This window comes from Pithys albifrons, chromosome 8, assembly GCF_047495875.1.
Source record: "Pithys albifrons albifrons isolate INPA30051 chromosome 8, PitAlb_v1, whole genome shotgun sequence".
Taxonomy (NCBI): domain Eukaryota; kingdom Metazoa; phylum Chordata; class Aves; order Passeriformes; family Thamnophilidae; genus Pithys; species Pithys albifrons.
In genome coordinates, this window is record NC_092465.1 from 29,632,250 (window position 1) to 29,655,844 (window position 23,595).

At 40.3% G+C, this 23,595-nt stretch overlaps 1 protein-coding gene across 4 annotated transcripts in view; it reads left to right on the top strand.

Moving 5' to 3' along the window:
• The window catches only part of ANKRD44 (ankyrin repeat domain 44), a 135,624-nt gene that overhangs the window by 81,821 nt on the left and 30,208 nt on the right, over nt 1-23,595 (top strand). For 2 of the 4 annotated variants that reach the window (XM_071562992.1, XM_071562990.1), the window contains exons 7-16: nt 2,216-2,358; nt 3,756-3,968; nt 5,370-5,448; nt 8,682-8,796; nt 11,357-11,439; nt 12,768-12,831; nt 15,265-15,333; nt 16,010-16,150; nt 18,969-19,052; nt 20,039-20,150. In XM_071562992.1, the coding sequence (XP_071419093.1) occupies nt 2,216-2,358; nt 3,756-3,968; nt 5,370-5,448; nt 8,682-8,796; nt 11,357-11,439; nt 12,768-12,831; nt 15,265-15,333; nt 16,010-16,150; nt 18,969-19,052; nt 20,039-20,150 (1,103 nt within the window). The remainder of the gene's footprint in view (nt 1-2,215; nt 2,359-3,755; nt 3,969-5,369; nt 5,449-8,681; nt 8,797-11,356; nt 11,440-12,767; nt 12,832-15,264; nt 15,334-16,009; nt 16,151-18,968; nt 19,053-20,038; nt 20,151-23,595) is intronic. The other 2 variants (XM_071562991.1, XM_071562993.1) reach the window with 1 other exon arrangement.

The following is a 23,595-nucleotide window of genomic DNA, read 5'->3' on the forward strand; positions in this document are numbered from 1 at the left end:
CGGGCTGTTGCTCCTGCTTTTTAGCTTCCTATTCACAAATGAATGGCATATTTTAAGAGACAAGAACAGACCTGGCCCTAATTACCCTGAAGAGGGAAAGATTCAACTGATCTAAAAAAACCACTATCCATTTATGGCTTAACAGCTAGTGAGATCCTGGCTGTGATTTCCTTTTTAAGACAGTTAATTGTGGGCTTTCTGTGTTGCTTTTTCATTCTGTTTTTTTTTTTTTTTTTAATCCTGACTCTAGTTCCAGTATAAGCTATATGTGAGTTTGAAAAATTGCAGGTTATATTTGTTTCAGTTTTTGCTAAAAACTACTTTACATAAAATGCAGATAACTATGATCAGAAATTTTGCTGTTTATCTAAGTAAGTAGCTAAGTTTTGATGTTCTTAGGAAATGCTTCATAGGTGCTTTCTTCCTGATAGGAGCAAATTGTCATCTTTTATTCCAGTGTGGACAAGAGCAACCAATTTGTTCAAAACATCAGTGGTGTTACCAAATACTGCTCAATTAAATCAATTGACCTTATTCCTTTCAAGCTAAAGGAAAATTTCTTATAGTAGGGCATTATAATCTAAAAATACTAGGACAAGGTTGCCTGTGATAGTGGTCATGCTTGTTCAAGAGCTTTTGTTGGCCAAGCAGTTTATATTTCAGATTACAATTTGTTGAGACTTGTGTGCCCTCTGCCAGGAGCTCTTTCATTTGACCTGTCAAAAGTCTTGATTTTAATCCTGGCACTTTTTGAAGTGAGATAATAGGAGATTTCAAACTGTGAGAAAAGCATACTGAGTGTTTTTTTGATATACACAGACAGATGGAAAGGCTCTTGCCATTAACTGTGATGTGAGCTTTGAACTGCACTCTGTAGATGTGAAAGGCTTTTCCATTGTGCTGTGCAATTCCACATCTCTTTTGCACTTAAATATTTTCAGAAATTCACATTACACTTTTAAAAATATTTAGTTAACATTGAAGTCCTAAATTAGGAATGGAACTCAGGAGTCTGTAGTGCAATTTAGACAGAATTTAGATAATGAGACCCTGAGGATCTTAACCTGTAAACCCTCACACAGGTTCTCGAATGCTTAATTATCTTTGGACACTTGGACTTTATCTATAGTTTCCTAGGGCCTGCACATGATCATAGCTGCCTCATGAAAGGGCTGTACAGATCAGCTGGGGCACAGTTTTATGTGGTATTTGATATAATAAGTGTTTAATTCTAAGAAAGACAGTTCTGTGTCAGCATGAAGCAATAAGACTGTTCCTCAGCTAGCCTTGATTTAATTTTGGTGCTAAGGGCACTGTCTGGGAAGGCAGGTGAGAGGGTTTGAGACCTTCAGGGAGTGGAGGACACTGAAGATACGGGTGGGTTATAAGCTGTGTTTTGGCAATGCTTAGCTCTTCCCCTGTATTCTGTAGGAAGATCCCAGTTCAGGGGTAGGCATTTCACTCTTGATGTTCCATCGATCTGCCAGTCAGCTCTCGGTCTGTGTGACTGTTGAGGCTGTTCTGCAGACTGAGTGTGTTTTTATAGACTCTGAGTTTAGATTCAAACATTTTTAGACCTATAGTCAGGATTTTTTGCACAGTTTTGGAGAGTTCTGGATTCACCTTATCCAAAGACCAGTGGATCCAGCAGAAAATCTTGTGTTTGTATTGGTAGGCTTTGGATCAAATTCTGCATGCACTTGAAATTTGGTTTTCTGTGTCCTCAGTGGTGCTAGCAAAGAGGATACTTCAATCTTTTAATTTATTAAGGTTATTTTATATCACTAACAAAATCCAAGAAGTGTTAGCAGTTGTGTTTGCAAATGACATCACTGGGATGCTGTTTTGGGAGATTTGTATTGCCATCCTCCTGTGCTCACTGTTCTTTCTGTCACAGGGAGATTAAAACACAAGCTATTAATTTTAGAAAAATAAATGGAAAAGAGGTGTGGTTTTGTTTTTTAGTGGCTGAAAAACTAATTCAATAAAGAGAAATTTGACACATCTGGGGAAGGTCAATGCATGGATTTTTTGATAAGGCCTGGAGCCTAGATTTAGGAACATTTATGAAATGCTTTTTTTTCCCCTTGTAAAAATATGGGAGCACTTTGAAATAGCAGTGAAAGGGCAGTGCCTTAGCAAGAAATCAGGAATTTGGGAGAAGCAATGCTTTAGGATGATATACCCATTGATAACTATCTTCTGTCTTTTGAAGGTCACCTGGAAGTTGTTGCCTTACTGATTAATCATGGTGCAGAAGTGACTTGTAAAGACAAGAAGGGTTACACCCCACTTCATGCAGCTGCATCCAATGGGCAGATTAACATTGTGAAACAACTCCTTAACCTGGGAGTGGAGGTGTGTGATAATGTGCACTTGTGTGGCTTCCATGTTTCTCCAGCTTTAGAGATATTCTTGTCCTCTTTCTTATGGATGCTGCTAAAGACATTAGCAAAGCTTTTAAACAAAAGAGGTCCCATTTTCTGGACCACCTTATACTTCATGTAATTTATTAGTTCGAGAGTCAGGAAACATACTGTATTAAAGAAAGTCTGATATGGACAGTAAATTCTAGGCCACCTTGCTGAAGAAAGCAGGAAATACATGCTGTTCCTGCAGAAAGAAGATGGACTAATGAAATTTTCCTTGACACTCAGCATTTTCTTTGATGCGATGAGTGGTTATTCCCAGCATATACACTACATACTTTATTATGCAGCAGTTCAGGCTGTTTCAGTTTCAGGACCTATGTTTCCTCTGTAGCTGATGGAGGGATAAGAAAGGATTATTGTCACTCTGGAAAATAACTTGTTCTGGGCAGAGACTTCTCTTTATTGTCAACTCCTCAAAGCAGTGGTGAGATGACCAGAGGAGCCTGCACTAACCAGGCAGTTACTCAGAGATGTCAGATAAAGCTATTGCATTTGCCTTTGCAACTTCAGCTTACTTGACCTGCCAAAATTTTTTCAGAGGTCCATGTTCACAAGCTGTTAGCTGTGAAGTTGAAGGGTGTTGCCTGTTACAAGGTAGTTACTAGCATAGCACTGCTTTGACTTCCATGTTCTCCACCACTGGGGATGTGATCTTTGAGACACCTGTATTTCATGGAAGGCTGTTCATACCCTCAGTCTTTTGTACAATCTGTCTTGTCCTGTTTTACAGAACAGCACTTGAATACTAAGTTTGCCATCAAGAAGTAACATGATCTTAATTACATCTTTATAATATTGAGCTACTGAAAGTAGTTTCTTATTGAAGTGTAAATGTCTTTGCACTTTCACCTTCCTTTCACTCAGATACCTTCACTCCCCTCCCAAAATAAGCATGTGGAAAGAGCTCTTATACCTGGTTCTGTTCACAAAAGCACAATAGTCACTGTCGTAATTTTTTAAAAGTAAAGATTGTGATCCTTTTATTCATCCTGCCTTTCCACTTACATGTAAAAGCTTCCCAGCTTGTTAGAACTTCTATTGTCATCATCATCATCATCATTACATAGTCCTGCCATCAGCTTTAAGCTTCACACTGGCTTTTAGAAATTGCCAGAAGGATAGAAAGTTAATAGTAATAATAAAGGTAAAGCATTCCATGTTAAGCTGTCTGGGAGTGTATTTTGTCAATGAAATTTGCTGGTGTGAATTATGCCCTATGACAGTTCAAGCCTCCAGCTATTTCCATTTGTGGTGTGTGATGCATTATGTAACATGGTAAGCTGATGTCTGTAACTTTAACTATGTCTCCTTGTCTCATTTTAGATTGATGAAATGAACATCTATGGAAATACTGCACTTCACATTGCCTGTTACAATGGTCAGGATTCTGTTGTTAATGAGCTGATTGACTATGGTGCTAATGTAAATCAGCCTAATAATAATGGATTCACTCCCCTGCATTTTGCTGCTGCCTCCACCCATGGAGCACTGTGTCTGGAACTACTAGTGAATAATGGGGCAGATGTTAATATTCAGGTAAAACTTGCATTCCAGCTCTACAGTTTTACTTTATCCTATTTACTTACTTCAGTAGGAAACTGTAATAACGAGTACAGCATGGCTTTAAATCCTTGATGGAGTTAGAGTGATGCTGAGAATGTAGATCATTAAACTGTTTGGATGAGGTTACTTCCCAGCAGAGGACCTCTCAGTGCCTTGATAAATATAATGGCAGCTCTAAACTCTAGGTCAGCCACTTTCTTGAAGGCACAAACCACTACTAAAATACAGTCCCAGGAGCTCTGTCAAAATATTATCTCAGGCAATGGGTATTAAGTCAAGAAACTATCCTTTTCTGGTGTTTTCCTTCCCCCTATAATAGGGGTATAATTAAACCTGATTCTAAAGAGTTCCTTTTGACTTTGCAGGGAATAAGAGCTGAAGGTTGCTTGTTACCTGCTTTAGAACCTGAGCTTACAAAGTCTGATTCTGCTTAGAATATCTGAATGTTCTTGAGGCACAATTGATATATCCTGATGAAGCTGCCAGTGACTTACTGTTACCCAACAGAGGGTACTGGTATAGGTACCAGAAGATTTGAGGTTTCTGAGTTCATATAAGATCTTGACTACTTTAGTTTAAATTCTGTGTGTTTTCAGTTTCCCATTGGTAAAACTAGCATTTAACTGCTAACATTTAACACCTCTGGCAAGTCCCTTTAGATCAGTGAATAGTCAGTGCACTATTTAAACTCAGAATTATTAAAATGACATTGGGGATTGTTCTTGCCAGTGAAGGTGAAACCACAGGCTTATGAACATGAAGTGATGTAAGTAGTGAGGCTGGTATCACACCTGTGCTATTTTCTCATTCCTTGGCTTCCCCAGTCTGTTTCTTTCTCTAGAACCCAAAACATTCTCTGCTCATTGTACCTTTCCTTTCATAAGCCTCCCCAATTGTCTTTTGTAGACATCCTTTTTTTGACTGTGTGGAAATTTATTTACAAAACTTTTGAATATAGTGGTTTGTATTCTAGATTTGTCTATAAAATGCAGATTGATAAACAGGAAATCTCTCACAGACTGCTCTCCTACTTAGCTTTATGGTTCCTTTGCTGTTCTTTATTATGACTGAATGGGAAATATTACTTAAAAAATTATGTTCAGGAATAATATGTCATATATCTGTGGGTTTTCAGCAGGTATTATGTACACCCAGGCTGTAAGAACAGGCCCCACTCCAGCCCATTTCCTACTCACTGCTGAGGAACTGTTTTCTCGTGCATTTGCCATCATCTATAGGTTCAGTCCTACAAAGTTTTGAAGGCAGTGGAGGTTTTATCTGAAGAATGACTGTGGGATGTTGAGCTGACAGACTTCAAATTGTTACCACTGCTTTACATGCTCAGTGCTTGGGTTTCTGTTTTGTTTCTGTCAGAGTAAGGATGGGAAGAGCCCCCTGCACATGACAGCTGTCCACGGGAGGTTCACGCGGTCGCAGACCCTCATTCAGAATGGTGAGTTTCTCTGCCTGTTTAATGGTTCTCCAAAAGAGTAGGCATTTCCAATATTGCAGTTTTCAGTTGTTCTAACCCAGAGTGCCAAAGGACTGCACTGGGGGATGTTCCATCAACTTCTGGCTTTGAGCTGCACTGAGAGCTCTCGTTCCAGCATGTCATCACCAGCTGAGTTTTTGGTTGTTGTCAAAATCTTGTATGTCAGCTGATAGTGGTCCAGGTGAGCTGTTCAGTTTCTTAACCTGAAAACAAGAGTTGAAAGTTGTATTTCGATTGTTTTTCTGCTGAGAAGCAAGTATAATTTTCTTTCTCAAATTATTTCAAAACTAAAAAACCCCAAAACCCCCAAAAATATGAAACCTTCCCACACCCCCCCAAAAAGTTCTAGTTCTTCTCCTTCAGAAGCCCTGCTGTTCTTAAAGTGCAGAGCATTTTCTCCCCCCTGTACTCAGCAGCTGTACTTCTCTCCTGTCCCTTAGCTGATCCCTCACCACTCTCTTCATGAAGTGTTGAATAAATACTCAGCAGGGAGGAGCAGCACTACCTTGTTTGTCCTGGCCTAGCCAGGATTCCTGATTTTCAGTCATTTATCAGGCATCTTTTTTGTCTAAGAACATTGCAGAGTATAGCAATTATTATTGTTGGAGATGTGGCAGAGCTGTTTCTGATTGACAGAGATTGCTATTACTGATTCTTTACTTAAGCTTCCCAGTTTTGGCTACTACACCAGACAGGATGGTCCAGGGTTTGTTCGTTGGTTGGGGTTTTTATATGTTTTCCAAAATCCCAAACTTAGAACTGAAGTGGGAGATGTTGAAGATGGCTGAACAGTTATGCTGTAAATGTACTGACACTTAAACAAGATTATATTTTAAAATTGAGGTCTGCAGGTCATCATGTGAATTGTTTTCATATCTTTCCTGGGGTAAATAAAATAATAATAATAAAAGTGAGCTGGAGAAAACTGTTAAAAAATGTTTTACAGCAATTTTTTAGTTGTTTAGTCTAGTATGCTTTCTGACCTAGAGCTGTTGTTTATTAACTGTTGGATTTGTGTGTGAAAAACTGGCAGTTCTTCATCTGTCCTTCACACCTCTCTACTCTTTTTCAAGTTACTTGGGTTTCACTTCTTTCTCTCTTCATGTGCTGTCTCTCTAATTCTAGTATTGTACATAGATCTGATTACAAGTGACTTTATGCCTCATTGCCATGGGATATTGTGGAAGAGAGAAAGATCAATGATTTAAAGAAATGGCGTTTCATTCTGCAGTACTTAATGCTAAAGAGGTCTCAGTTTCTGATTTGCTGTCTCTAACAACTTGTAGAGGAAGAATGGGTAACTTTAAAATTGGAAAACTGCAAATGTGATTTCTGTCTTTAAAATGGGGGAAAAGAAAGGCTGGAGAATTTTTAGGTTGGCCAAAGTGGGCAATATCTTCCATAGATTTCTCATGAGTAAAAGAAGCTGAAACATCACAATTCTCTTCCACAGTATTTTAATAGGCTTTGTCACCCAACTTTTCTGTGTGCTGGTAATGTTTGTGAAGACTTCCACTGGTGGAGGCTCCATCCCAGGATATCTACTGAAACATTTTACTGACCTTTATTTGCCATTAGACAATCATAGAGTGGCCTGGGTTGGAAGGGACCTTAAGCATAATCTCATTCCAACCCCACTACCATGGGCAGGGACACCTTCTGCTAGACCAGGTTGCTCAGAGGCCCCATCCAACCTGGCCTTGAACATTTCCAGGAATGGGGCATCCACAATTGCTCTGGGCATACTGTACAGTGCTTTACCAGAACTTTTCTTGTTGTGGTTGTGGCCTATTATCTCCTGTGAATAGTGGACATGTAGTAAATATTGCCATATACTGACACTAGAAAGACTTTTTACGTGCTTTCATTAAATATTCTCACAGCAAACTAGCAGCATATTAAAATATTATAATGTTGGTGCATAACTTTGAAAAACCACACTCAGAGACTAGTAATAAATGGATTGTTGTTGAAATGGAACATGAGGGAGGGAGTTTTCAATTTCCCTCCTGGGTCTGGAACTATCCTGTATTTTCATTAAAAGTTTGAATAGTGGAATAGAAAATGTGCTTTTAACATTTGGAGAAAAAAAATGATGTTGGGAGAGACTGCTAGTTTGGCAGAAGGTGGAGGCAGAATGAAAAATGATTCTGTAAAACTAGAGATAGAAGTTATAATGCAAGTGAAGCAAAAGAAAGATCACACATGGAGGCAGGAGTTGTACAAGTTCTGAATGGCAACAGCCAGGTGGGTGGCAATTCCTTAAGAAAGGATCTGGGGCTTGAAGAGGATCAGAAGGTTGTTGAGCACAAGTCAACAGTGTCATAGTGCTTTAAAAATGATCACCAGTGTACAGGGTGCTGTGCAAAGTACAGGAGTGCAAGAGAGCAGTGTAGCCAGCAGGTATGAAGTAATCCTTTTTGCTCAGCTCAGCAGTGGGATACATCACTTGTAATACTGGTTTTGGTTTTTGACTTTTTACTTCCAGAAGGATGCAGGCCAGCTGGAGGGGACTGGGGGAAAGATGAGAATAGTTGGAGTGGAGTAAACCTGGCTTTCAAGGAGTCACTGAAAAAGTTAGTGTTTGGTCCAAAAAGAAAGCAGGAATTTGATCATTATCTAAAGAAATAATCTATCTTTCCTGCTTGTGAGGATAAAACAAAAGATACTGGGTTTAAACTACCAAGAAAGGTTCTATTTAAGCACTGTTTGGTTGCTCTTTGGTAAGACACAGAAAAAGCACACAACATGCTTGTTTGCAGTGTGCTCCTGAAGGCCTTCTGAACGAAATCTGTTGTTGTCTTACTGGTAGGTTTGAGTGGCAATGCCTTTGTGAATGAGGGCACAGTTTCAGCAGGTTGTTTTGTTATTTTGTTAATTGAAAGCATCCATTTGTACCTTTAGATGGGCAGCGAGTTCAGACCATGTACATGACCCTTGTGCATCATCCTGTTCACCTATTTCCCACCAGTTTGCCCCCACCACTGCAGAGGTAAAATTGCTGCTGCCAGACATCACTCAGTACCAAGGGCTGGCAGCTGACAGCTTGCTGTGTGCTGGTTCTTGGTGAAATTCACTGTCTCTGGGGCTGGATTGGTTGTGCTGCACTCACTGGAGAGAAACAGCACTTGTGGTCACTGGTTCAGGGTGAATCTTTCAGTGTTTGGTAACCTGTGTGAAAATGTCTTTTGCAGGAGGGGAGATCGACTGTGTTGATAAGGATGGGAACACCCCTTTGCACGTGGCTGCCAGATACGGACATGAGCTCCTGATTAACACCCTCATCACCAGCGGAGCCGACACTGCCAAGTAGGTGGAGCTGTTTCTAATGGCCAAGTGTTATGTCTGATGCCTGGAAACGCAGTTGCTCCTCAGGTTCTGAAGTGGGAAGGTTAAAATGGATAAGCATAAATGTACTGTACTTCAGTGGGTGATGTGGGATTAAAATATGAACAACTGGGAAGTGTGGAGGAGAAGAAAACTCAGCAGAGTTCTCATTGTGCCCAACTACAAGATTACAAGTAGTGCAAGTATTGCCTCTTTTTCCTGAAATGCTGATGTGGCACAGTGTGGTATTAATGTACATGAAGTACATATAAATAAAGTGCATCTTGATCACAGTTATTCCAGAAAGCTGATAGCAATGAGTTTGCATAGGAAACTTAAATGAAAAAAATTCAGATGCTTTCCAAGGAAATCCTGTGTATATTCCTAACGATATAAATTAGCCTAATGTTTAGTGACATTTCATAGCTGGTGACTATTCTTTTGTACCTTTTGGTATGACATAGGATAATTCAGTAATAGAAATGCAGCATTGCAAAGCAGTTGTTAGAAAATATTTCTGATCTCAGTTTAACTAGAGTCTGTCTTGATGTTGCATGATTCGTTATATTCATGTGGCTGAAATAATAGGGCTGCTTTTATCTGAATTAGCAAATTTGGCAGTCTTTTTTGAATAGAAGGACAAGGAGTTGAAATTAGACCCATTTCTATATATTGTTAGTGCTTTCTGCTTCAATTCCATTTTTTTCTTGTGGCTTTTTTTTTCTCTTGCACATGCATCAAGACTGCACCCACAATTTGAGTAATATTCTCAACTCAAATGTTGGCATGTGCTTGATTATTAATACTTGAGTATTGTTTAATTATGTTCAGGTTCTTACAGTCTGTCAAAAGAAAATAGCAAACCTGGACACAAAGGGATACGAGATCAGGGTAATGCAATGCCATGAGGGACATCTCCACCAGGTGTTTTATAGCAGCAACTGATTTCATGAATGTAGGGTTTTGGCAGTTACCTCTGCATGTCTCCAAAATATAATTTGTCTTCTACCTACAACCTGCCCTACAAATCAGTGATTTCTCCTGACTTACCTAGTTAGGAAGACCTGCTTTCAAATGCAAATGAACTGATTTTAATTTTGAAGATACTTGCAACTCTCAGTATTTTGTTTGCTTGCTTGATGATATTTAAGAAAGCGACACATTTGACCATAATCCTCTGTCAAGCACAACTGTCACCACACAAACTCAGAAGGTGGAACTGCTCTTCAGTTGGCATGGATAATGAAATTCCACAGGCTTCAGCTAATGTCACTGGATTTTATTAATATAGCCAGCATGAAGATCTCAGTGTCTAAATAAATGTGTATGTTTTTCCTCTCTCTCCCAAGTACAGTCTGTCTCAGTTTGTTATCTTGAGAGTTTAAGGGGAAATGAGATTCAGTGGGATAGCCCACTCTTGGAATCAGAGTTATCCAGTTAGAAATTTCTATTTCACAGTTGGGTGACTGGAACATTGATCAAATAAAATACGTTTCCAGCAGCAGAAATAAGTGAAATAAGAAGTTGGCTCAGAGATACCAGGCAGATCAAAATGATGGTACTATCTGTGTTAAATGTGCTTTCATATGTGCTGCATGTAAATAAATCTGGCTGAGCTCCTTAAATGAGCTTAGAAAAGACTATTCTGCAGTGCTGTTAGCAACAACTGCAGGCAGCTCAGTCAGTCTTTGAGGTAACTGCATTAGGAGGAGAAAGTGATGGGAGGAACCAGTGGGAACTGCACTGCAGAAGTGGGACACTGGTTAGCAGATGTGCAGATAGTGGTTTTTGATGGAAGGCAACCAAAACGTGCTGGGTGGAAATGTAGACCTAAAAGATAAATGACATTGTGTTAGAGAACTAAATGGAGGAGGAGGAGGAGATTAGAGGGAAATAGGTATAGGTGTTAAATGGAGGAAAAAGTAAAAGAGAGTGTGAGAAGAGTAGCTGAAGCAAATAGGAAAATGAGATTATTAGTTCTTAGGATGTAAAAGAAAACTGTGATATGGCAGCCTAAAGGAGAGTGTGAAGAGTCACCAGCTATGCCAGCCCCAGGAGAGAGAGAGGGGAGAAGAAGGGGAGGCTTTGTAAACCCATATGAGAATTGTTAACTGCAGAAAAAGTATGCTTCAGAAATAACATAGAGAAGATTTTGGCATTTACTTTTATCTCAGAATGGCAGTTGCTGTATGTGTAGCTGGTGCAGAAATTTGTGCATCCCACACTGGTCAATTGACTCCAAGCATTATCTACTTTCTTGCTTCTTCCCTTACCTTTGCTTCGCCTTGAATTTTTAGAAACCCTCCTGCCACATTCTGTTCAAAGCATAATGCCAAGATTTTGCTGCATCAGAGTATTTTTAACTCCTGAGAAGGCTGTTAAGGAAATACAGATAAAAATAATGGCAGGCACCAAGGAAGAATCTTCCTAGAAAAGGATAAAAAAAATGCTGCCTTTCTGGAAGGAGCTTTGGTTGTGCTGTGTCTGTGTGCAACCTGCACTTTCACCTGACACTATGTAATGAGGCTGTTGTGCCTTTCAGGTGTGGGATCCACAACATGTTCCCTCTACACTTGGCAGCGCTGAATGCTCACTCAGACTGCTGCAGGAAATTGTTGTCATCGGGTAAGTCAGTCCCACAGCAGTGTCCTTGGAGCTCGAGTAATTGTGTGTCTGCTGCTTACAGCCCCTTTATACTTGTTGTTGTGAACTATTCAAATGAAAGACTTGCTGTATTCAGCCCTGTGGAGCAGCACCAGAGTGTGTGAGGCTTTCCTAACGCCACGCTGGTACCTCCTCACATCCCATGTTCATGCCCTAAGCTCTTTCCTCCTGGCAGGTTTAGAGGTTTTATGTTAATTCAGCAGGAGGGAGGAGGAAATTTAGGACCCTTTTCCGAAATGTAGGAATGTGAGATACTGTTCTGTTTCATGGGTTTTTCCCACCTCCACTCCCCAAAGGAGTAATTCAGAAATTACCTCCTTAGGGTCTGCACTGGCACAGGTATTTACATCTCACTGAAGATATTTTGGATACAGCTAAAGAGTGTTTCTGAATCTGTACAGAGTTAAGGGTGGCCAAAGCTCTGTGGGCATGAGAGGAGAAATGAGTGCGAGTGCAGTGTCAAGAGAGCAGTCTTGAGATCCTCACCAGAGCCCAAAGCACAAGAAGCAGGAGCTTGCTGATGCAACCATTTCAAACAGGCACTAATCAGAGGCCAAATCTCAAATTCTGGTTTTTTTCCAGGCAAGAGTTCCCATGAGTTAAAAAATCAGAAGGCAGATCATATGCCTTTTCTAGAAAACTTCTTTATAACTTAACTTGTAAAATGTCCTACCACTTCTTTTCCCACTAAACTATCCTGTAGAATGTAAAAGCAATTTGAAAAATGGTAGCTACACACCCCATGTGGTGTGCTCTGGCCTTGACCACTAGATAGGGAAGGAAGAGAAGACGCCCTGGGTGACCAGAGTGAACACTGCTAGGCTTGTATCTTTGGCCTCTTCCATCTTGATGAATATCCCTGCATGCTCCTGGAAGCCTCTCTCCAATGTGAAAACCACACATAATAAAAATGGCCCCAGGTCATGTTTAAGCTGACTCTGTGGTTCTTCCTCACGTCTTCGTGTATTCTGTTCTCATGTCCTGCTGTCACAGTTCGCTTGATAAGTATCTGCCTCATAAATGCCTGTCCCATGGCTGTAAAGAGGATGTGGTGCAGAACTGGATGTGGAAATAGATGCTCATCACCTTCACAGCTCTTTTTATAGAGCTGCCAGCGCGGAGCAGCCGCTCGCCGTTCCCGTGACAACCTCTCTCTGACTGTAGTTGCTTGCGTTCTGTTTCTTTCCAACTAACTGATTTTTCTGTCTCTGCAATGTTTCTTGTGGTTTAACTAGGACAAAAGTATAGCATAGTGTCCTTGTTTAGTAATGAGCACGTGCTGTCTGCAGGCTTTGACATAGACACCCCCGACAGTTTTGGAAGAACGTGCCTCCACGCTGCCGCTGCAGGAGGGTGAGTACCTGTGCCTGCACCTGCCTCCACTCAGGTTGGGCTTCACTGCAGGGTTGGTGCCAGCCAACCTGACTGTGCCATCCACAGGGGAATTCATTGCTGTGCAAGGGAGGTGAAACTGCCCGATGCCAAAACTGAGTCACTTGAGGCTGTCCTTTGCTACTGCCCTCGTGTAGGGGTGTGCTTGCAAAGTAAAGCAGTTGGTCTGATTCCCTTTGCTGCAGTGAGCTGGGTTGTGATTTGAAGCATGGTTTTCAGGCATAGGGTGAAACTCCGTGTTTTCATGCCCCTGTAAAGACTGTTCAGTTTGAGCACACTCACCCAGGCCTGCCCGTTGGCCACAATAGTCACTGAGGGCCAGCAGTCTGCAGAAATCATCAGTTCCCAAGGCACAGCAAGTGAGGAGTAGGAGCTATAGCTCCTGGGATGCAGCTGGCAGGGGAGATATTTCTGGCCCCTGCCTTTGGACTGTGTTCGTGTCCGAAAATGCAGCTGCACAACAGTGCCCATCAGATTGCAGCCTTGGAGTGCAAATGTAGTTCATCTCCCTCTTCCGATTTTTCAGGTGCAATTTTAAAGGTTTCTAAAAGAAAAAACAACAAACCAAAGCAACAACAAAAATCCAACCCAAACCCAACCTCCAAACTGAAAAGTCACAAGGCTGTCCTCCTCTCAGGATTGCATTCTTGTCAAGTGCTGGGAAGCCAGAAACTGAAATGGCAATGAAAATTGAAATATGCCAATTTAAGTTGTAAATGTAGCACCAGTTAGTTTAAATATTTCCAAATAATTATCAGTGAAGTGTTATGAGTTAACCTGACAAAAGGACAAAACATTTGGCAAGCATTGCGTTTCCACTCTTCTGTTGAGCACTTTATGGCTCAGAAAACAGCTGAAATGGAGCCTTGGCTATAGCCCATCTTCAATTCTCTGTGGTTGTAGCAAGCAGAAATGCTCATCTAGAGCAAATACTTGGCAGTCTTGCTGGATGTTGCTTTTTCTTCTCAGTGAACCAAAATGTATATTACAAAGTTTTTGTTTCTCCAAAAACCCAAAACCTAACATAAAACCACTAAGAAATTTGATCCCAATACTGTTTTATTATTCTTATGACATTACTCTTCCTGATACTTCTCTCACATTAATAGAGGAGATATGACAGTTGCTTGGATGGAGATTATTATAATATAGTTCAGATGCTACCTCTTTGAGAATGCTGCACCCCCAAAGAATAATAAAAACATCCTGGAAGTCTTAAAGAGAAGGAGAGGCTTCAAAAGAAGCAAAAGTGGCTTATGAAAATAAACCATATTTTCCCAGTGGCTTACTATAATTGTCATCACAAGCAAGTGTTTTATTTTTAGCACATTATGGTGAGTGTTCTGTAGTTATTTAAGCAATTGAAATTTAGAGTAGGGATCAACATACTCCAAACTATTGCATAATTGCATCCAGTCTTTTTTTTTCTGTAGCTGGAGATATACAAAAGGCATTAGTTTTTTTCCTGACACATGCCTGTTACTCCCATTATATTAATGGGAGTTGCATGGGTGCTAGGAAAAGAACATACTTCAAAGGCTTGCTCATCTGATTGTCAACACGAGTCATTTATTGCCTCTGTGAATGACAAAGATTCTTGGAAAGTGCTGCACTTCTTTATGTCATTTTCTGGCTTGGAGTCATACATTTATTTGCTTGAATTACACAAGATGTGAGAATTCAGCTGGTTTGTTTCCTATTAAAAATTGCCTGGCTTCAAACAAGATGAACAAACAGCCATGACGTGGCGAATTTTCCCTCTCTTGTATAAATGTAGTGTTGATATGACAATCACTTTTAACAGCTACACCCCTTATTCAACAGGGCACTTGGAGATGTGCTTAAATCTGTCACATAGTCCACAAATCATATGAGAATAAACCTAAAAGTCACTCTTGTGATTGTATCTCACTAAGTAAACAGGATTTCAGCAAAGTCCTTACTGTTGAATGCATTGCTGAATGGGGGTGGATTTTGTTAAATGTCAACCCTTCATAATTAGACTGGCATTTTAGAAGCAACAACTTTCTTTTAAAGTTCTCTTATAAAATACCAGTTCAGAGTGGAAAGCACTAGACTACAGCTCCCATTGAAAATTTCCAAACACACTGAATTCAGATCACATTTACTCTGCTCTCTTTGAAAAAATAATTTCTTTTTCTCTTCTGAAGAAAAGAAGTTTGAAGTTTTCTAGGAACAAAAATTAAAATAGTGTTTTTAAAACTTCTTTTTCTATTTGATTGAATTTCACATTGTAGTTGGCTGTGCCCTGTTTTTGCATAGAAAATAGTACAAAAATAATTAGAGTAACTTTTTCCTTTTGGGGTACAGGGGGCAACACAGATGTAAGCTTCTGTTTTGTTCATGTTTTGTTTTCTTTACTTCTCTTTCCAGTAATGTAGAATGTATAAAACTCTTGCAAAGCAGTGGAGCAGATTTTAATAAGAAGGACAAATGTGGAAGGTAGGTAAATTATGAAGCTCTTTTAAAAAAGAAAGAATCTATCAGGCAAGGAAGAAAGGCCACATCAGTCTGGAAATCATATGTTCCATGAAAAATGGCAGTAAAATAAAGTCGCTTGGCCCTCTCTGCAGAACTCTTGCTGCTGCAATTGTATGCCAGACAGACAGGTGCAGACTTCATTAAATACACTAAAGCCATCCCACCCCCTTGATGTTTCTATTTTAAAAATATCACAAGTTTTCTTTTTTACTTATTGCCTAAATTCTTGTGCTTATGTGCCTGAGGCAACACCTGGGTTATGATGGTAGGATAGCTGCTATTTGAGGTGCTTCCTAGAGGATTCCCCACCATGAAGTGTTACTATGCTAAACAAAATGCTGCAAGGGACAATGTGCTTTGCCTCCCAGCTGTAAGAAAGCATCGTGTATGTAGAGCCACAGTGGAGGCTGTCACTGGGAATACGTTGGTTATAAGACACAGGTTGATGATCTGTATCCTATCAGACTTCATAGGAACACCAGAACTTCCTATTTAACAATATTTTATTTAATTTCCATAAATTAAGGTGTCGATATTGACTGATGGAAAGCTGTAGGAGTGCAGCAATTAAGATTTATCTTTATCCTCGGTTGTGTATATTGGACTATGAGGTAACAGACTGGCACTTATGTTGCAGGACACCTCTGCACTATGCAGCTGCAAATTGCCATTTCCACTGTATTGAGACACTGGTGACAACAGGAGCCAACATTAATGACCCAGATGAGTGGGGCCGCACCCCTTTGCACTACGCGGCTGCCTCCGACATGGACCGCAGGTAAGAAAACCTCGGTGGGATTTGGATGCTTTGCTAAATCAGAGGCATCCCAGTCTCTTCATGTTGCTATGTTATTTGAGCCAAAAAAGTGATCCTGCTAGCACAGGAACTCCTCTCAGATGTATGCAGAACTCCACACTGAGTTGCTCTGACTATAAGCCAAATCCCCAGATGATGTGGCATTTCAGCTCCATGGTTACCTTTGAAGTAAAACACAGTTTTGCAGCCACCCTGTTCTACTGAGCTATTTCCACGACATTGTCTCTTTCTCTTTTCCTCTGTGTGGTTTCCTCACAAGAGTAAGCTCAGAGAATTTTGTACATCTGTTTTGCAAGTCCACCAGACAGAACAGAGCAAGAGACAACAGAAGGAGAAGTTTTCCTAGATGGTCCGCAGTTACAGACATCTGGGCACTCTGACAGATTTCTGGAAAAGATGGGACAGATCTAACCATCAGTCTCACTCCACTGTCAGAACTGATAAAGATGCTCACCCTGCCCAAACAGGTTGCTTTTTGAGAGGCCTGGGGAATATCCTTTGGCAGAATGCAGTGTTGTTCTTGTGAGAAAGGGAGAAAACAGCTGCAAAACTTAGAAATGCTGTGGTTAGTGACTGAAATTTTAATTCCCAGATAATTGCATGTTTTGGCAATCTCTTCCTTGTAACATACTGTATAAAACAGACTCAATTATCAATTAGTTCTCTCTTAAAGCTGTTAGCAACCTGTGTTAATTTTAGGTCATCCTGTGCTTCTCTGTCTCACTCCTCTAGACACTAAGGAACGAGTTTTTGGTTTCTTGTGTAGTGAGTTCTGGTGCAAGTACATACATCTCTGTCATCCCCAGCAGCAACCACCTCAGAGCCACAGCAGGAAAAGTTTGGTTTAACTCTATGGTAGAGTTTTGAATGCAACATCAGAGCCTTGATAGCTTTTGCATTATTTGCTACAATAACACTGATATAAAAAATGTCTTCCCCATCACCTTCAAACCTAAACAGTGCTGGGAAGGAGGAGACAGAATTGTCAAAGGCCTGTGCTTGACATTAAATCAGGGTAGGCTTGTAGGAAGGTTTTCACCACTGGCTGTTTCTAATTCTGTCTTACCAGGGTGAGGTGTTACTTGGGGTGCTGAGAATGATGATTCAGTGTGTGTTTTTCAGCTTTTTCTTCTTGGTAGGTGAAGTTCCTGCATTTAAACAAGCTCTTGGTTAACTTAAGGATTTATTTACTTACATCCTTCATCAAAAAAAAAAAAAAGCTTACTTTAGTCATATCTTGAACTTTGACAGGAATATATGGCCTTCATTTGCCCTCACAGTACAAACCCAAATTGAATCAGATGTGGGGATGCTGTCTTCTCATTAAATTTTTCAGTTTGAGATGTTCTGGAAGAAGCCTTGTTACATAGATGAAATGCTATTTGCAGTCTGTGATTTTATAGATCAGCAATTTTTTTTTCTGCTGTATGTCAAAAAACTCCCAAGGTCAGGCAATCTCAGTGCTAAGATTATTTGTCATTAACTTTGGATGTGAGCAGGTAATGAGCCGGGAGAATTCTTGGTGCAGTGAGGTTGCCCTACTGGTACAGCTATTCTGGTGATTGCTCTTGCTTATAATCTTCACAAAGTACCCTTTCCAGCAACAGAAATCACAATGGCATTTTCATTAAAGAGGTGATTGCAGAGTCTGAGTATGTACTTTTTCTCTAGATCATTGCTTATTCTCTTCAGGGAGTCTTGTTTTTGGGATCTCACTGATTTTTATTTAACTGAGAACAGATACAAGTAGGAATTCAGCATAGCACAGGAATACTGTCTATGAGCTTATGTTAATATTCAGGGGATTTATTTTATTAATAATTAAGTTTTCTCTGAGTCAGTGGGAAACAGACCCTGTGTTTGTAAACAATTCATTTCTGGTAGCACCCTCAGGAAGAATGTCAAATCTTGATGTTACAAATGGGAAATGGCATATTAAAGAAAAATGTACTGGTTTGCCTTGTGCAGGATCCAGTTGGAAATTTGTGTGCTGTATTAGGATGGAAATTAGCACGCTGTCTTTCTACCAACCTTTCAAGTGCTAGCCCATGATAATGGCAGACTGTAAATGTGCTCTCTGTTAGCCTTGCTGACCAACACAGATGATAATCACAAGATTGTAAGATCAAAACTCATAGTCCTCTGCCAGCCATGCACCCAGTTGGGAAGCAGAGGTGCCAAAAATCATTTGGGATGCAAGAATATGGTGACACACTGAGCTCTTTCAGAATTTCCCTCAGAATCTGAAGAATCTGACCAGGAGATCACACAGTGTTGCCAAGATATTTGACAGAAAGGGAGAAGAGTCAGCTAATGCAGATTCAAGATAGACTGATTTCATATCAGTGATTAAAGTTCTTCTGAATCCTAAATGCTAGAGAAGAACTAGCAAGTTACTGTAGGAAGAAGCAAGGTGTAGTAATCCTGAGTTACTCTCTGGAAAGGAAAAACGTGTACAATATTTCTGTGGGAGAAACAGAAGGATTCTAGAAAGTGATGATCAAACTGTATCTGATAAAAAACAGATTTTTCTTTTTTTTTTCCTTCTGGCATTTACTTGTGGGACAATAAACTACCACGTTATGGTTGTCTCCATGGCTTGCAAAACTTACTAACTGCAGACCTATGCAACACACTCATATAACTTGTATAATTCTTATTGTTGGCTGGAGGAGATGAGCTCCTTGAAGATGAGACTGGGGATGGGTGGCAGACTGCGAAAAAATCAGTGGTATGGTATTTTGAAAATAAGTTGCATTTTTCTGTCCTCGGTGCTAAGAAGAAAGAATATTTTAGGTAACTCCCATGAAAATGGTGAAGAACTTGAAAGAACCACTGAGATGAAGGAAAAAGAAGCTGCATTGTAAGTTTGGTGTCAAAAAAGCAGTTAGACTTCATTTCTGGAGAATGCCGCTGCTTTGGGTTGCAGTTTTACACTCTGCTCTTGCTTGTTCTTTGCTCTGCTAAACACAATGCTTGGCTTCACTGAGGGCTCACCTAAAATAAAATGCTCCACGCTCTTCTCTGTGCACATATGGCTTAATATTTCTGTTTCTGTGCTTGTTGCTGTCTCTTAATGGAAAATGCACAGCTTCAGCAATTTTATAATTTTTTAGTGTCATGCATTGTCTTTAGTACTAGGCACAACATAGTATGTTGCAAAAAGAAGTAGCCAATGGCTTTCTTAATACATTCACTGGAATTAACATTTTCATTTACCTGCTTAATGGTTTTTTTAAAGAAAAGGATCCCCTTTTTCATATGACAGCCTTGTGTTCACTACAGATTACAGGCTATGGAAGAAGGTACAACATAATGATGATGTCTTGATGGTATAAGAGAAAGTGGCAAGAACTATAAAGACCAAAAGAGATCTTTTGAAAAACATAATTAAAAAAAAGGCAACAAAGAAAATATATTCATGTATGGACATATCAGCAAATCAGCTCTGTTAAGTCTTTGTTCATCCTGCCATGTGCATGTTTGGAGGCCCATGGTTTGATATAAAGGTTTTTATCTGAGTAGTAGCAGTTCTAGGCTGTTTAAATTATTGAACAGAGTTCTGTAGTTTTCTTTCAGGCTTTGTAGTAGAAAATAATTTTTGCAATCTAGACTAGGCACAAGAGTTAGGTGGAAGATTTTTTTAGGAGCTTGATCTTCAAAGATGAGTGGGGATTTTCTGTTTAAAAAATCGGTGAATGTGAGAAGCTACTGGTGAACAGTGATTTGAGGTGCTGCTAGAAATACAGAATCAACAACTGCCAGTTTTCAGTGCCACCTCCACTTGCAGTGAGAGAAGAGTCTGTTAAACCTTGTGAGCTCCCATTTACCCCAGTGAATTGTCCACAGGTGTCTGGAGTTCCTGCTGCAGAACGATGCCAATCCATCCATCCAGGACAAAGAGGGGTACAACACTGTGCATTATGCTGCTGCATATGGGCACCGGCAGTGCCTGGAGCTGGTGAGTGCTCACTGTCAGAAGGCTCTGTCTGCTGGTAGAGATGTGCAAATGCTAATATTGTGAACTCCCCTGATGGCTACTATGGAGTCCTTTGCTCAGTCAGAAATCTGGGGAAAAGTGCAATATGGTGCAATAAACTCAAATATATGCACCCAGATGTACCTTAAAAACATGTTCATTTTGATAATCCAGTCCTTATTCAACAAGCTTGTACTTAAGTGTTGTCTTTGAGTGGAGTCTGTGTATGCACAAATTATTTCTAACTGTGATCAAAATATTCCCAGTGTATGTGTATGTCCCAGTAGTAAGGAACAGTTCACAATACATGACAGAGAATGTGCCTTATTTACCTGGCACTTTATCTGACCTGCAAACTGACAGAGTAAATAGCTTTTATCAGGTGCATACCTGCAATTTCTCTTTTGCTTCTGGTGAAATAGTAGTAGTATTGATAAAGGTACCAGTATCAAGATTAGCCTAGTTAAACTTGATGGTTTTCTTTCTTCCTTTGGTTTTTTTTTTTTTTTTTTAGTTTGTTTTTTACTATTCTTGGCCTAAGTGATTAGAAAATGTATCTCATTAAAAGCCAAAAATGTTTAGCCAAACTCTGGATTGGGGAAATGTATAGTGTGCATTTATAGATGCTTGTGACTTGTACAAGTAAGTGTCATGAAGATGGGTGTTAACTGAACTGCTTGATATCCAGGGTGATCCCACACAGATAGACTTTAATTTCTTTAAAAAATAAGGCTCTAATTAGAAAACTGTATAGATATTCATGCTTTAATAAGAACACTCTGTGCTGTTTAGTGTTACATGTTGTTTGGTTCTTTCTATGTTGAAGAGTCAAAGTGTTAAATTATTGAGAAAGAGCTCTGCACAGCACATGCTGCTTTCACTCCACATGTGCCACCACAGGAAAAACACTGCAGCTGGCCTGCAGCAGGGTCCCAGAGCTTGGAAACCTTGGGCAGTAATTATGGCAGGGCAGGCCTGGGTCAGGGGACGTTAAGCCTTTTTAGCTCCCACCTGCAAGCATGAATATTTAGGACACTTAAAATATCCCTCCTCCTTTGTTGCTTGTGGCACTGAATTTGGCCTTGGCTTGTTTGGAGCCTTCTCCTAGTGCTGATCTCTGGTGACTCTGCCTGGGGGGATGGATGGGTTCTCTGCTGAGCCTGATCTCCACCTGGAACAAAAGCAAGTGTTCTGGGAGAAAGGAGTCTCTTCTGTGCTGTATGCAAGCCTGTGCTTGTATGGCCACAGCAACGTGCAGTGCAGCCTTACCCTTGTCTCATCACCACATTCCTGCATGACTTGTACAAGCAGAGACCTCCATAAAAGCATCTCCACTGGGGGACTCTCCTTCAGCCTCCATATCCTGGTCCCTGTGTGCTGTCAGGTGTGGATCAGGCAGGAGCAAGGTCTCCTCTCTGTTCTTCTACTTGTTGCTGTGCACATTTTCTGGCAACATATTGGGTGCAGACAATGACCTGCTATCGAATCCTGGTGTTGCTTAGGCTTGACAGACCAAAGGAAGAGCTGGGAATGAAGTGCATAGCAGAGGTGTTGCATTTTCTTTTCATTCTGGAGGGTGAAATGCAAACTGGGCCAGAGACAGCTGTGCAGCAAATGTTCTATATTTGTACAGAAAAGTTCCGTGTTTTTCCATTTGAGTCTTCCTGTGTTTGTGACTATAGCTGCAGTATGGAAACCCCAGGTCAAGCATCTTTTACAGGGTTGGTCACACAGCTGTTCAGTGGAAAAGTGCTATGAATTTCAGTCTTCTGCAGCCACATGACTACTGTTCTGTACTAGGCTTTCAGCCTGAAAGTCTTGGGGGGACCAAGATTTTGGAATTGGTGTTTAAAGGCTGACAAACATCTAATTTTCTCTCTGGAATACAACGGCTAAGTGTGTCAGAAAGCATTTGTGCTCATCCAACAGTAGGACCAGAACCTGCCACCTTTGCATCCACTGTCAGAAGAAGGTGATTCAGTTTTGTTGTAGTGAATTACCAAGTCCTAAGTTTAGGAACTTTATATTTGGTAATGCTGACTAAGTAACTGATACATGAACCACCCTTCCACTGATTTCTTTGCAATGCTAGAATTCAGGATGGCAAAAGGGCTGAAAGCAGATTCTTGAGTAGCCAAAAGGTAATAGTGCTGCATGCACAGAATGGGAAAGCATCTTTGTGCCTAAGTTTATTCACTTATTTCAACATGAGACTCCCAGGTGTTAAGCCAATTGTTGATTCCTGTGCTGCTTCTGATAGTGTCATCTATAGACGTTGCCATCCCATAATGCAACCAAACGGGTTCTGACAGAGTGAGGGTTATTCATGGCTCTTTGAAGGCTGTGTCTAAGTGTTCATGTGGTGCATATGGAAAGCAGCTTTGCTGTCTTGTGAGGCTGACTGGTGGCTTCATCACAGTTTGTTGTGCTCTCTGTGGTAGAATTACAACAAGGACTCCATCACGAGCCGTGATCTTGAGTTCTGGTTAAGGGATTAACCAGAGTACATTGACTGCTCTTGTTACTCATAGTCGGACAAAGCATCCAGGAAAGCTTCAGTGCTTCTAGGCAAGACTTGTAGCTGGAGGCCCCTTCTTTTCCACATAGCACAAAGAACACTAAGTCAGGAAATGCCATCTTAGTCCTCAAGCCTTGTGTTTATCTGTTTTGAACACCAAACCAACAGAGACAAGGAAAATTGGCAGCACACTGTGCCTTGTTTCTCTGTGCCTTGTTTCTCTGTGCCGAGCTGCACAAGATTCTCCTCAGGAATGGTGCAACTGCCAATTCCAGTTGCCATTTCCAGGGAACTGCACATTGAGATGATGGGTTTGTGTGGAGAGCAGGTACACAAGGACAGCTGGGTCTGACTGAGGGGTACTTGGCTGCTTTTATTGCTGTATTTGGAAATCCATTTTGCTTGTTTTTCTTCAGTGCCAATGAAAAGGAAAATTAGATTCTTAATATTTTTAATTGCTCTTAGTCAAGGAACAGTGGGAGCCCAGCAGCCCTAATTCTAATGGAAATATGTTTTTAGATGGGCAGGGAGATTTTTTTATTTTGTTTTCACACATGCAATAATGAGATACACTGATGTCTTTCTTAAATGCACAAACTTTGAACCACTAATCTGTATCACAGGAACTCTGACATAGAGAATATTCCTTCTAAATTATTAGCAGTCCTTTTCAACCTGAAGAAGATATTCTCAAGAATGATTATTGAAATAAGACTGTTACTTTTCAGTGCCAAATTAACTCTTATTTTACTGTTTTATCCCCTGGTTAAATATTTTTGGTTTATTTTTTATAGCTCATACATGAAAATATCTAGGAATTATCTTTACTAGAATAAGACAGTTCCTTATGGGCCTAAAACTTATTAGAGGAAAGAGCTTTAATTCTGGTCAAAAAACCCCAAGGTAGGT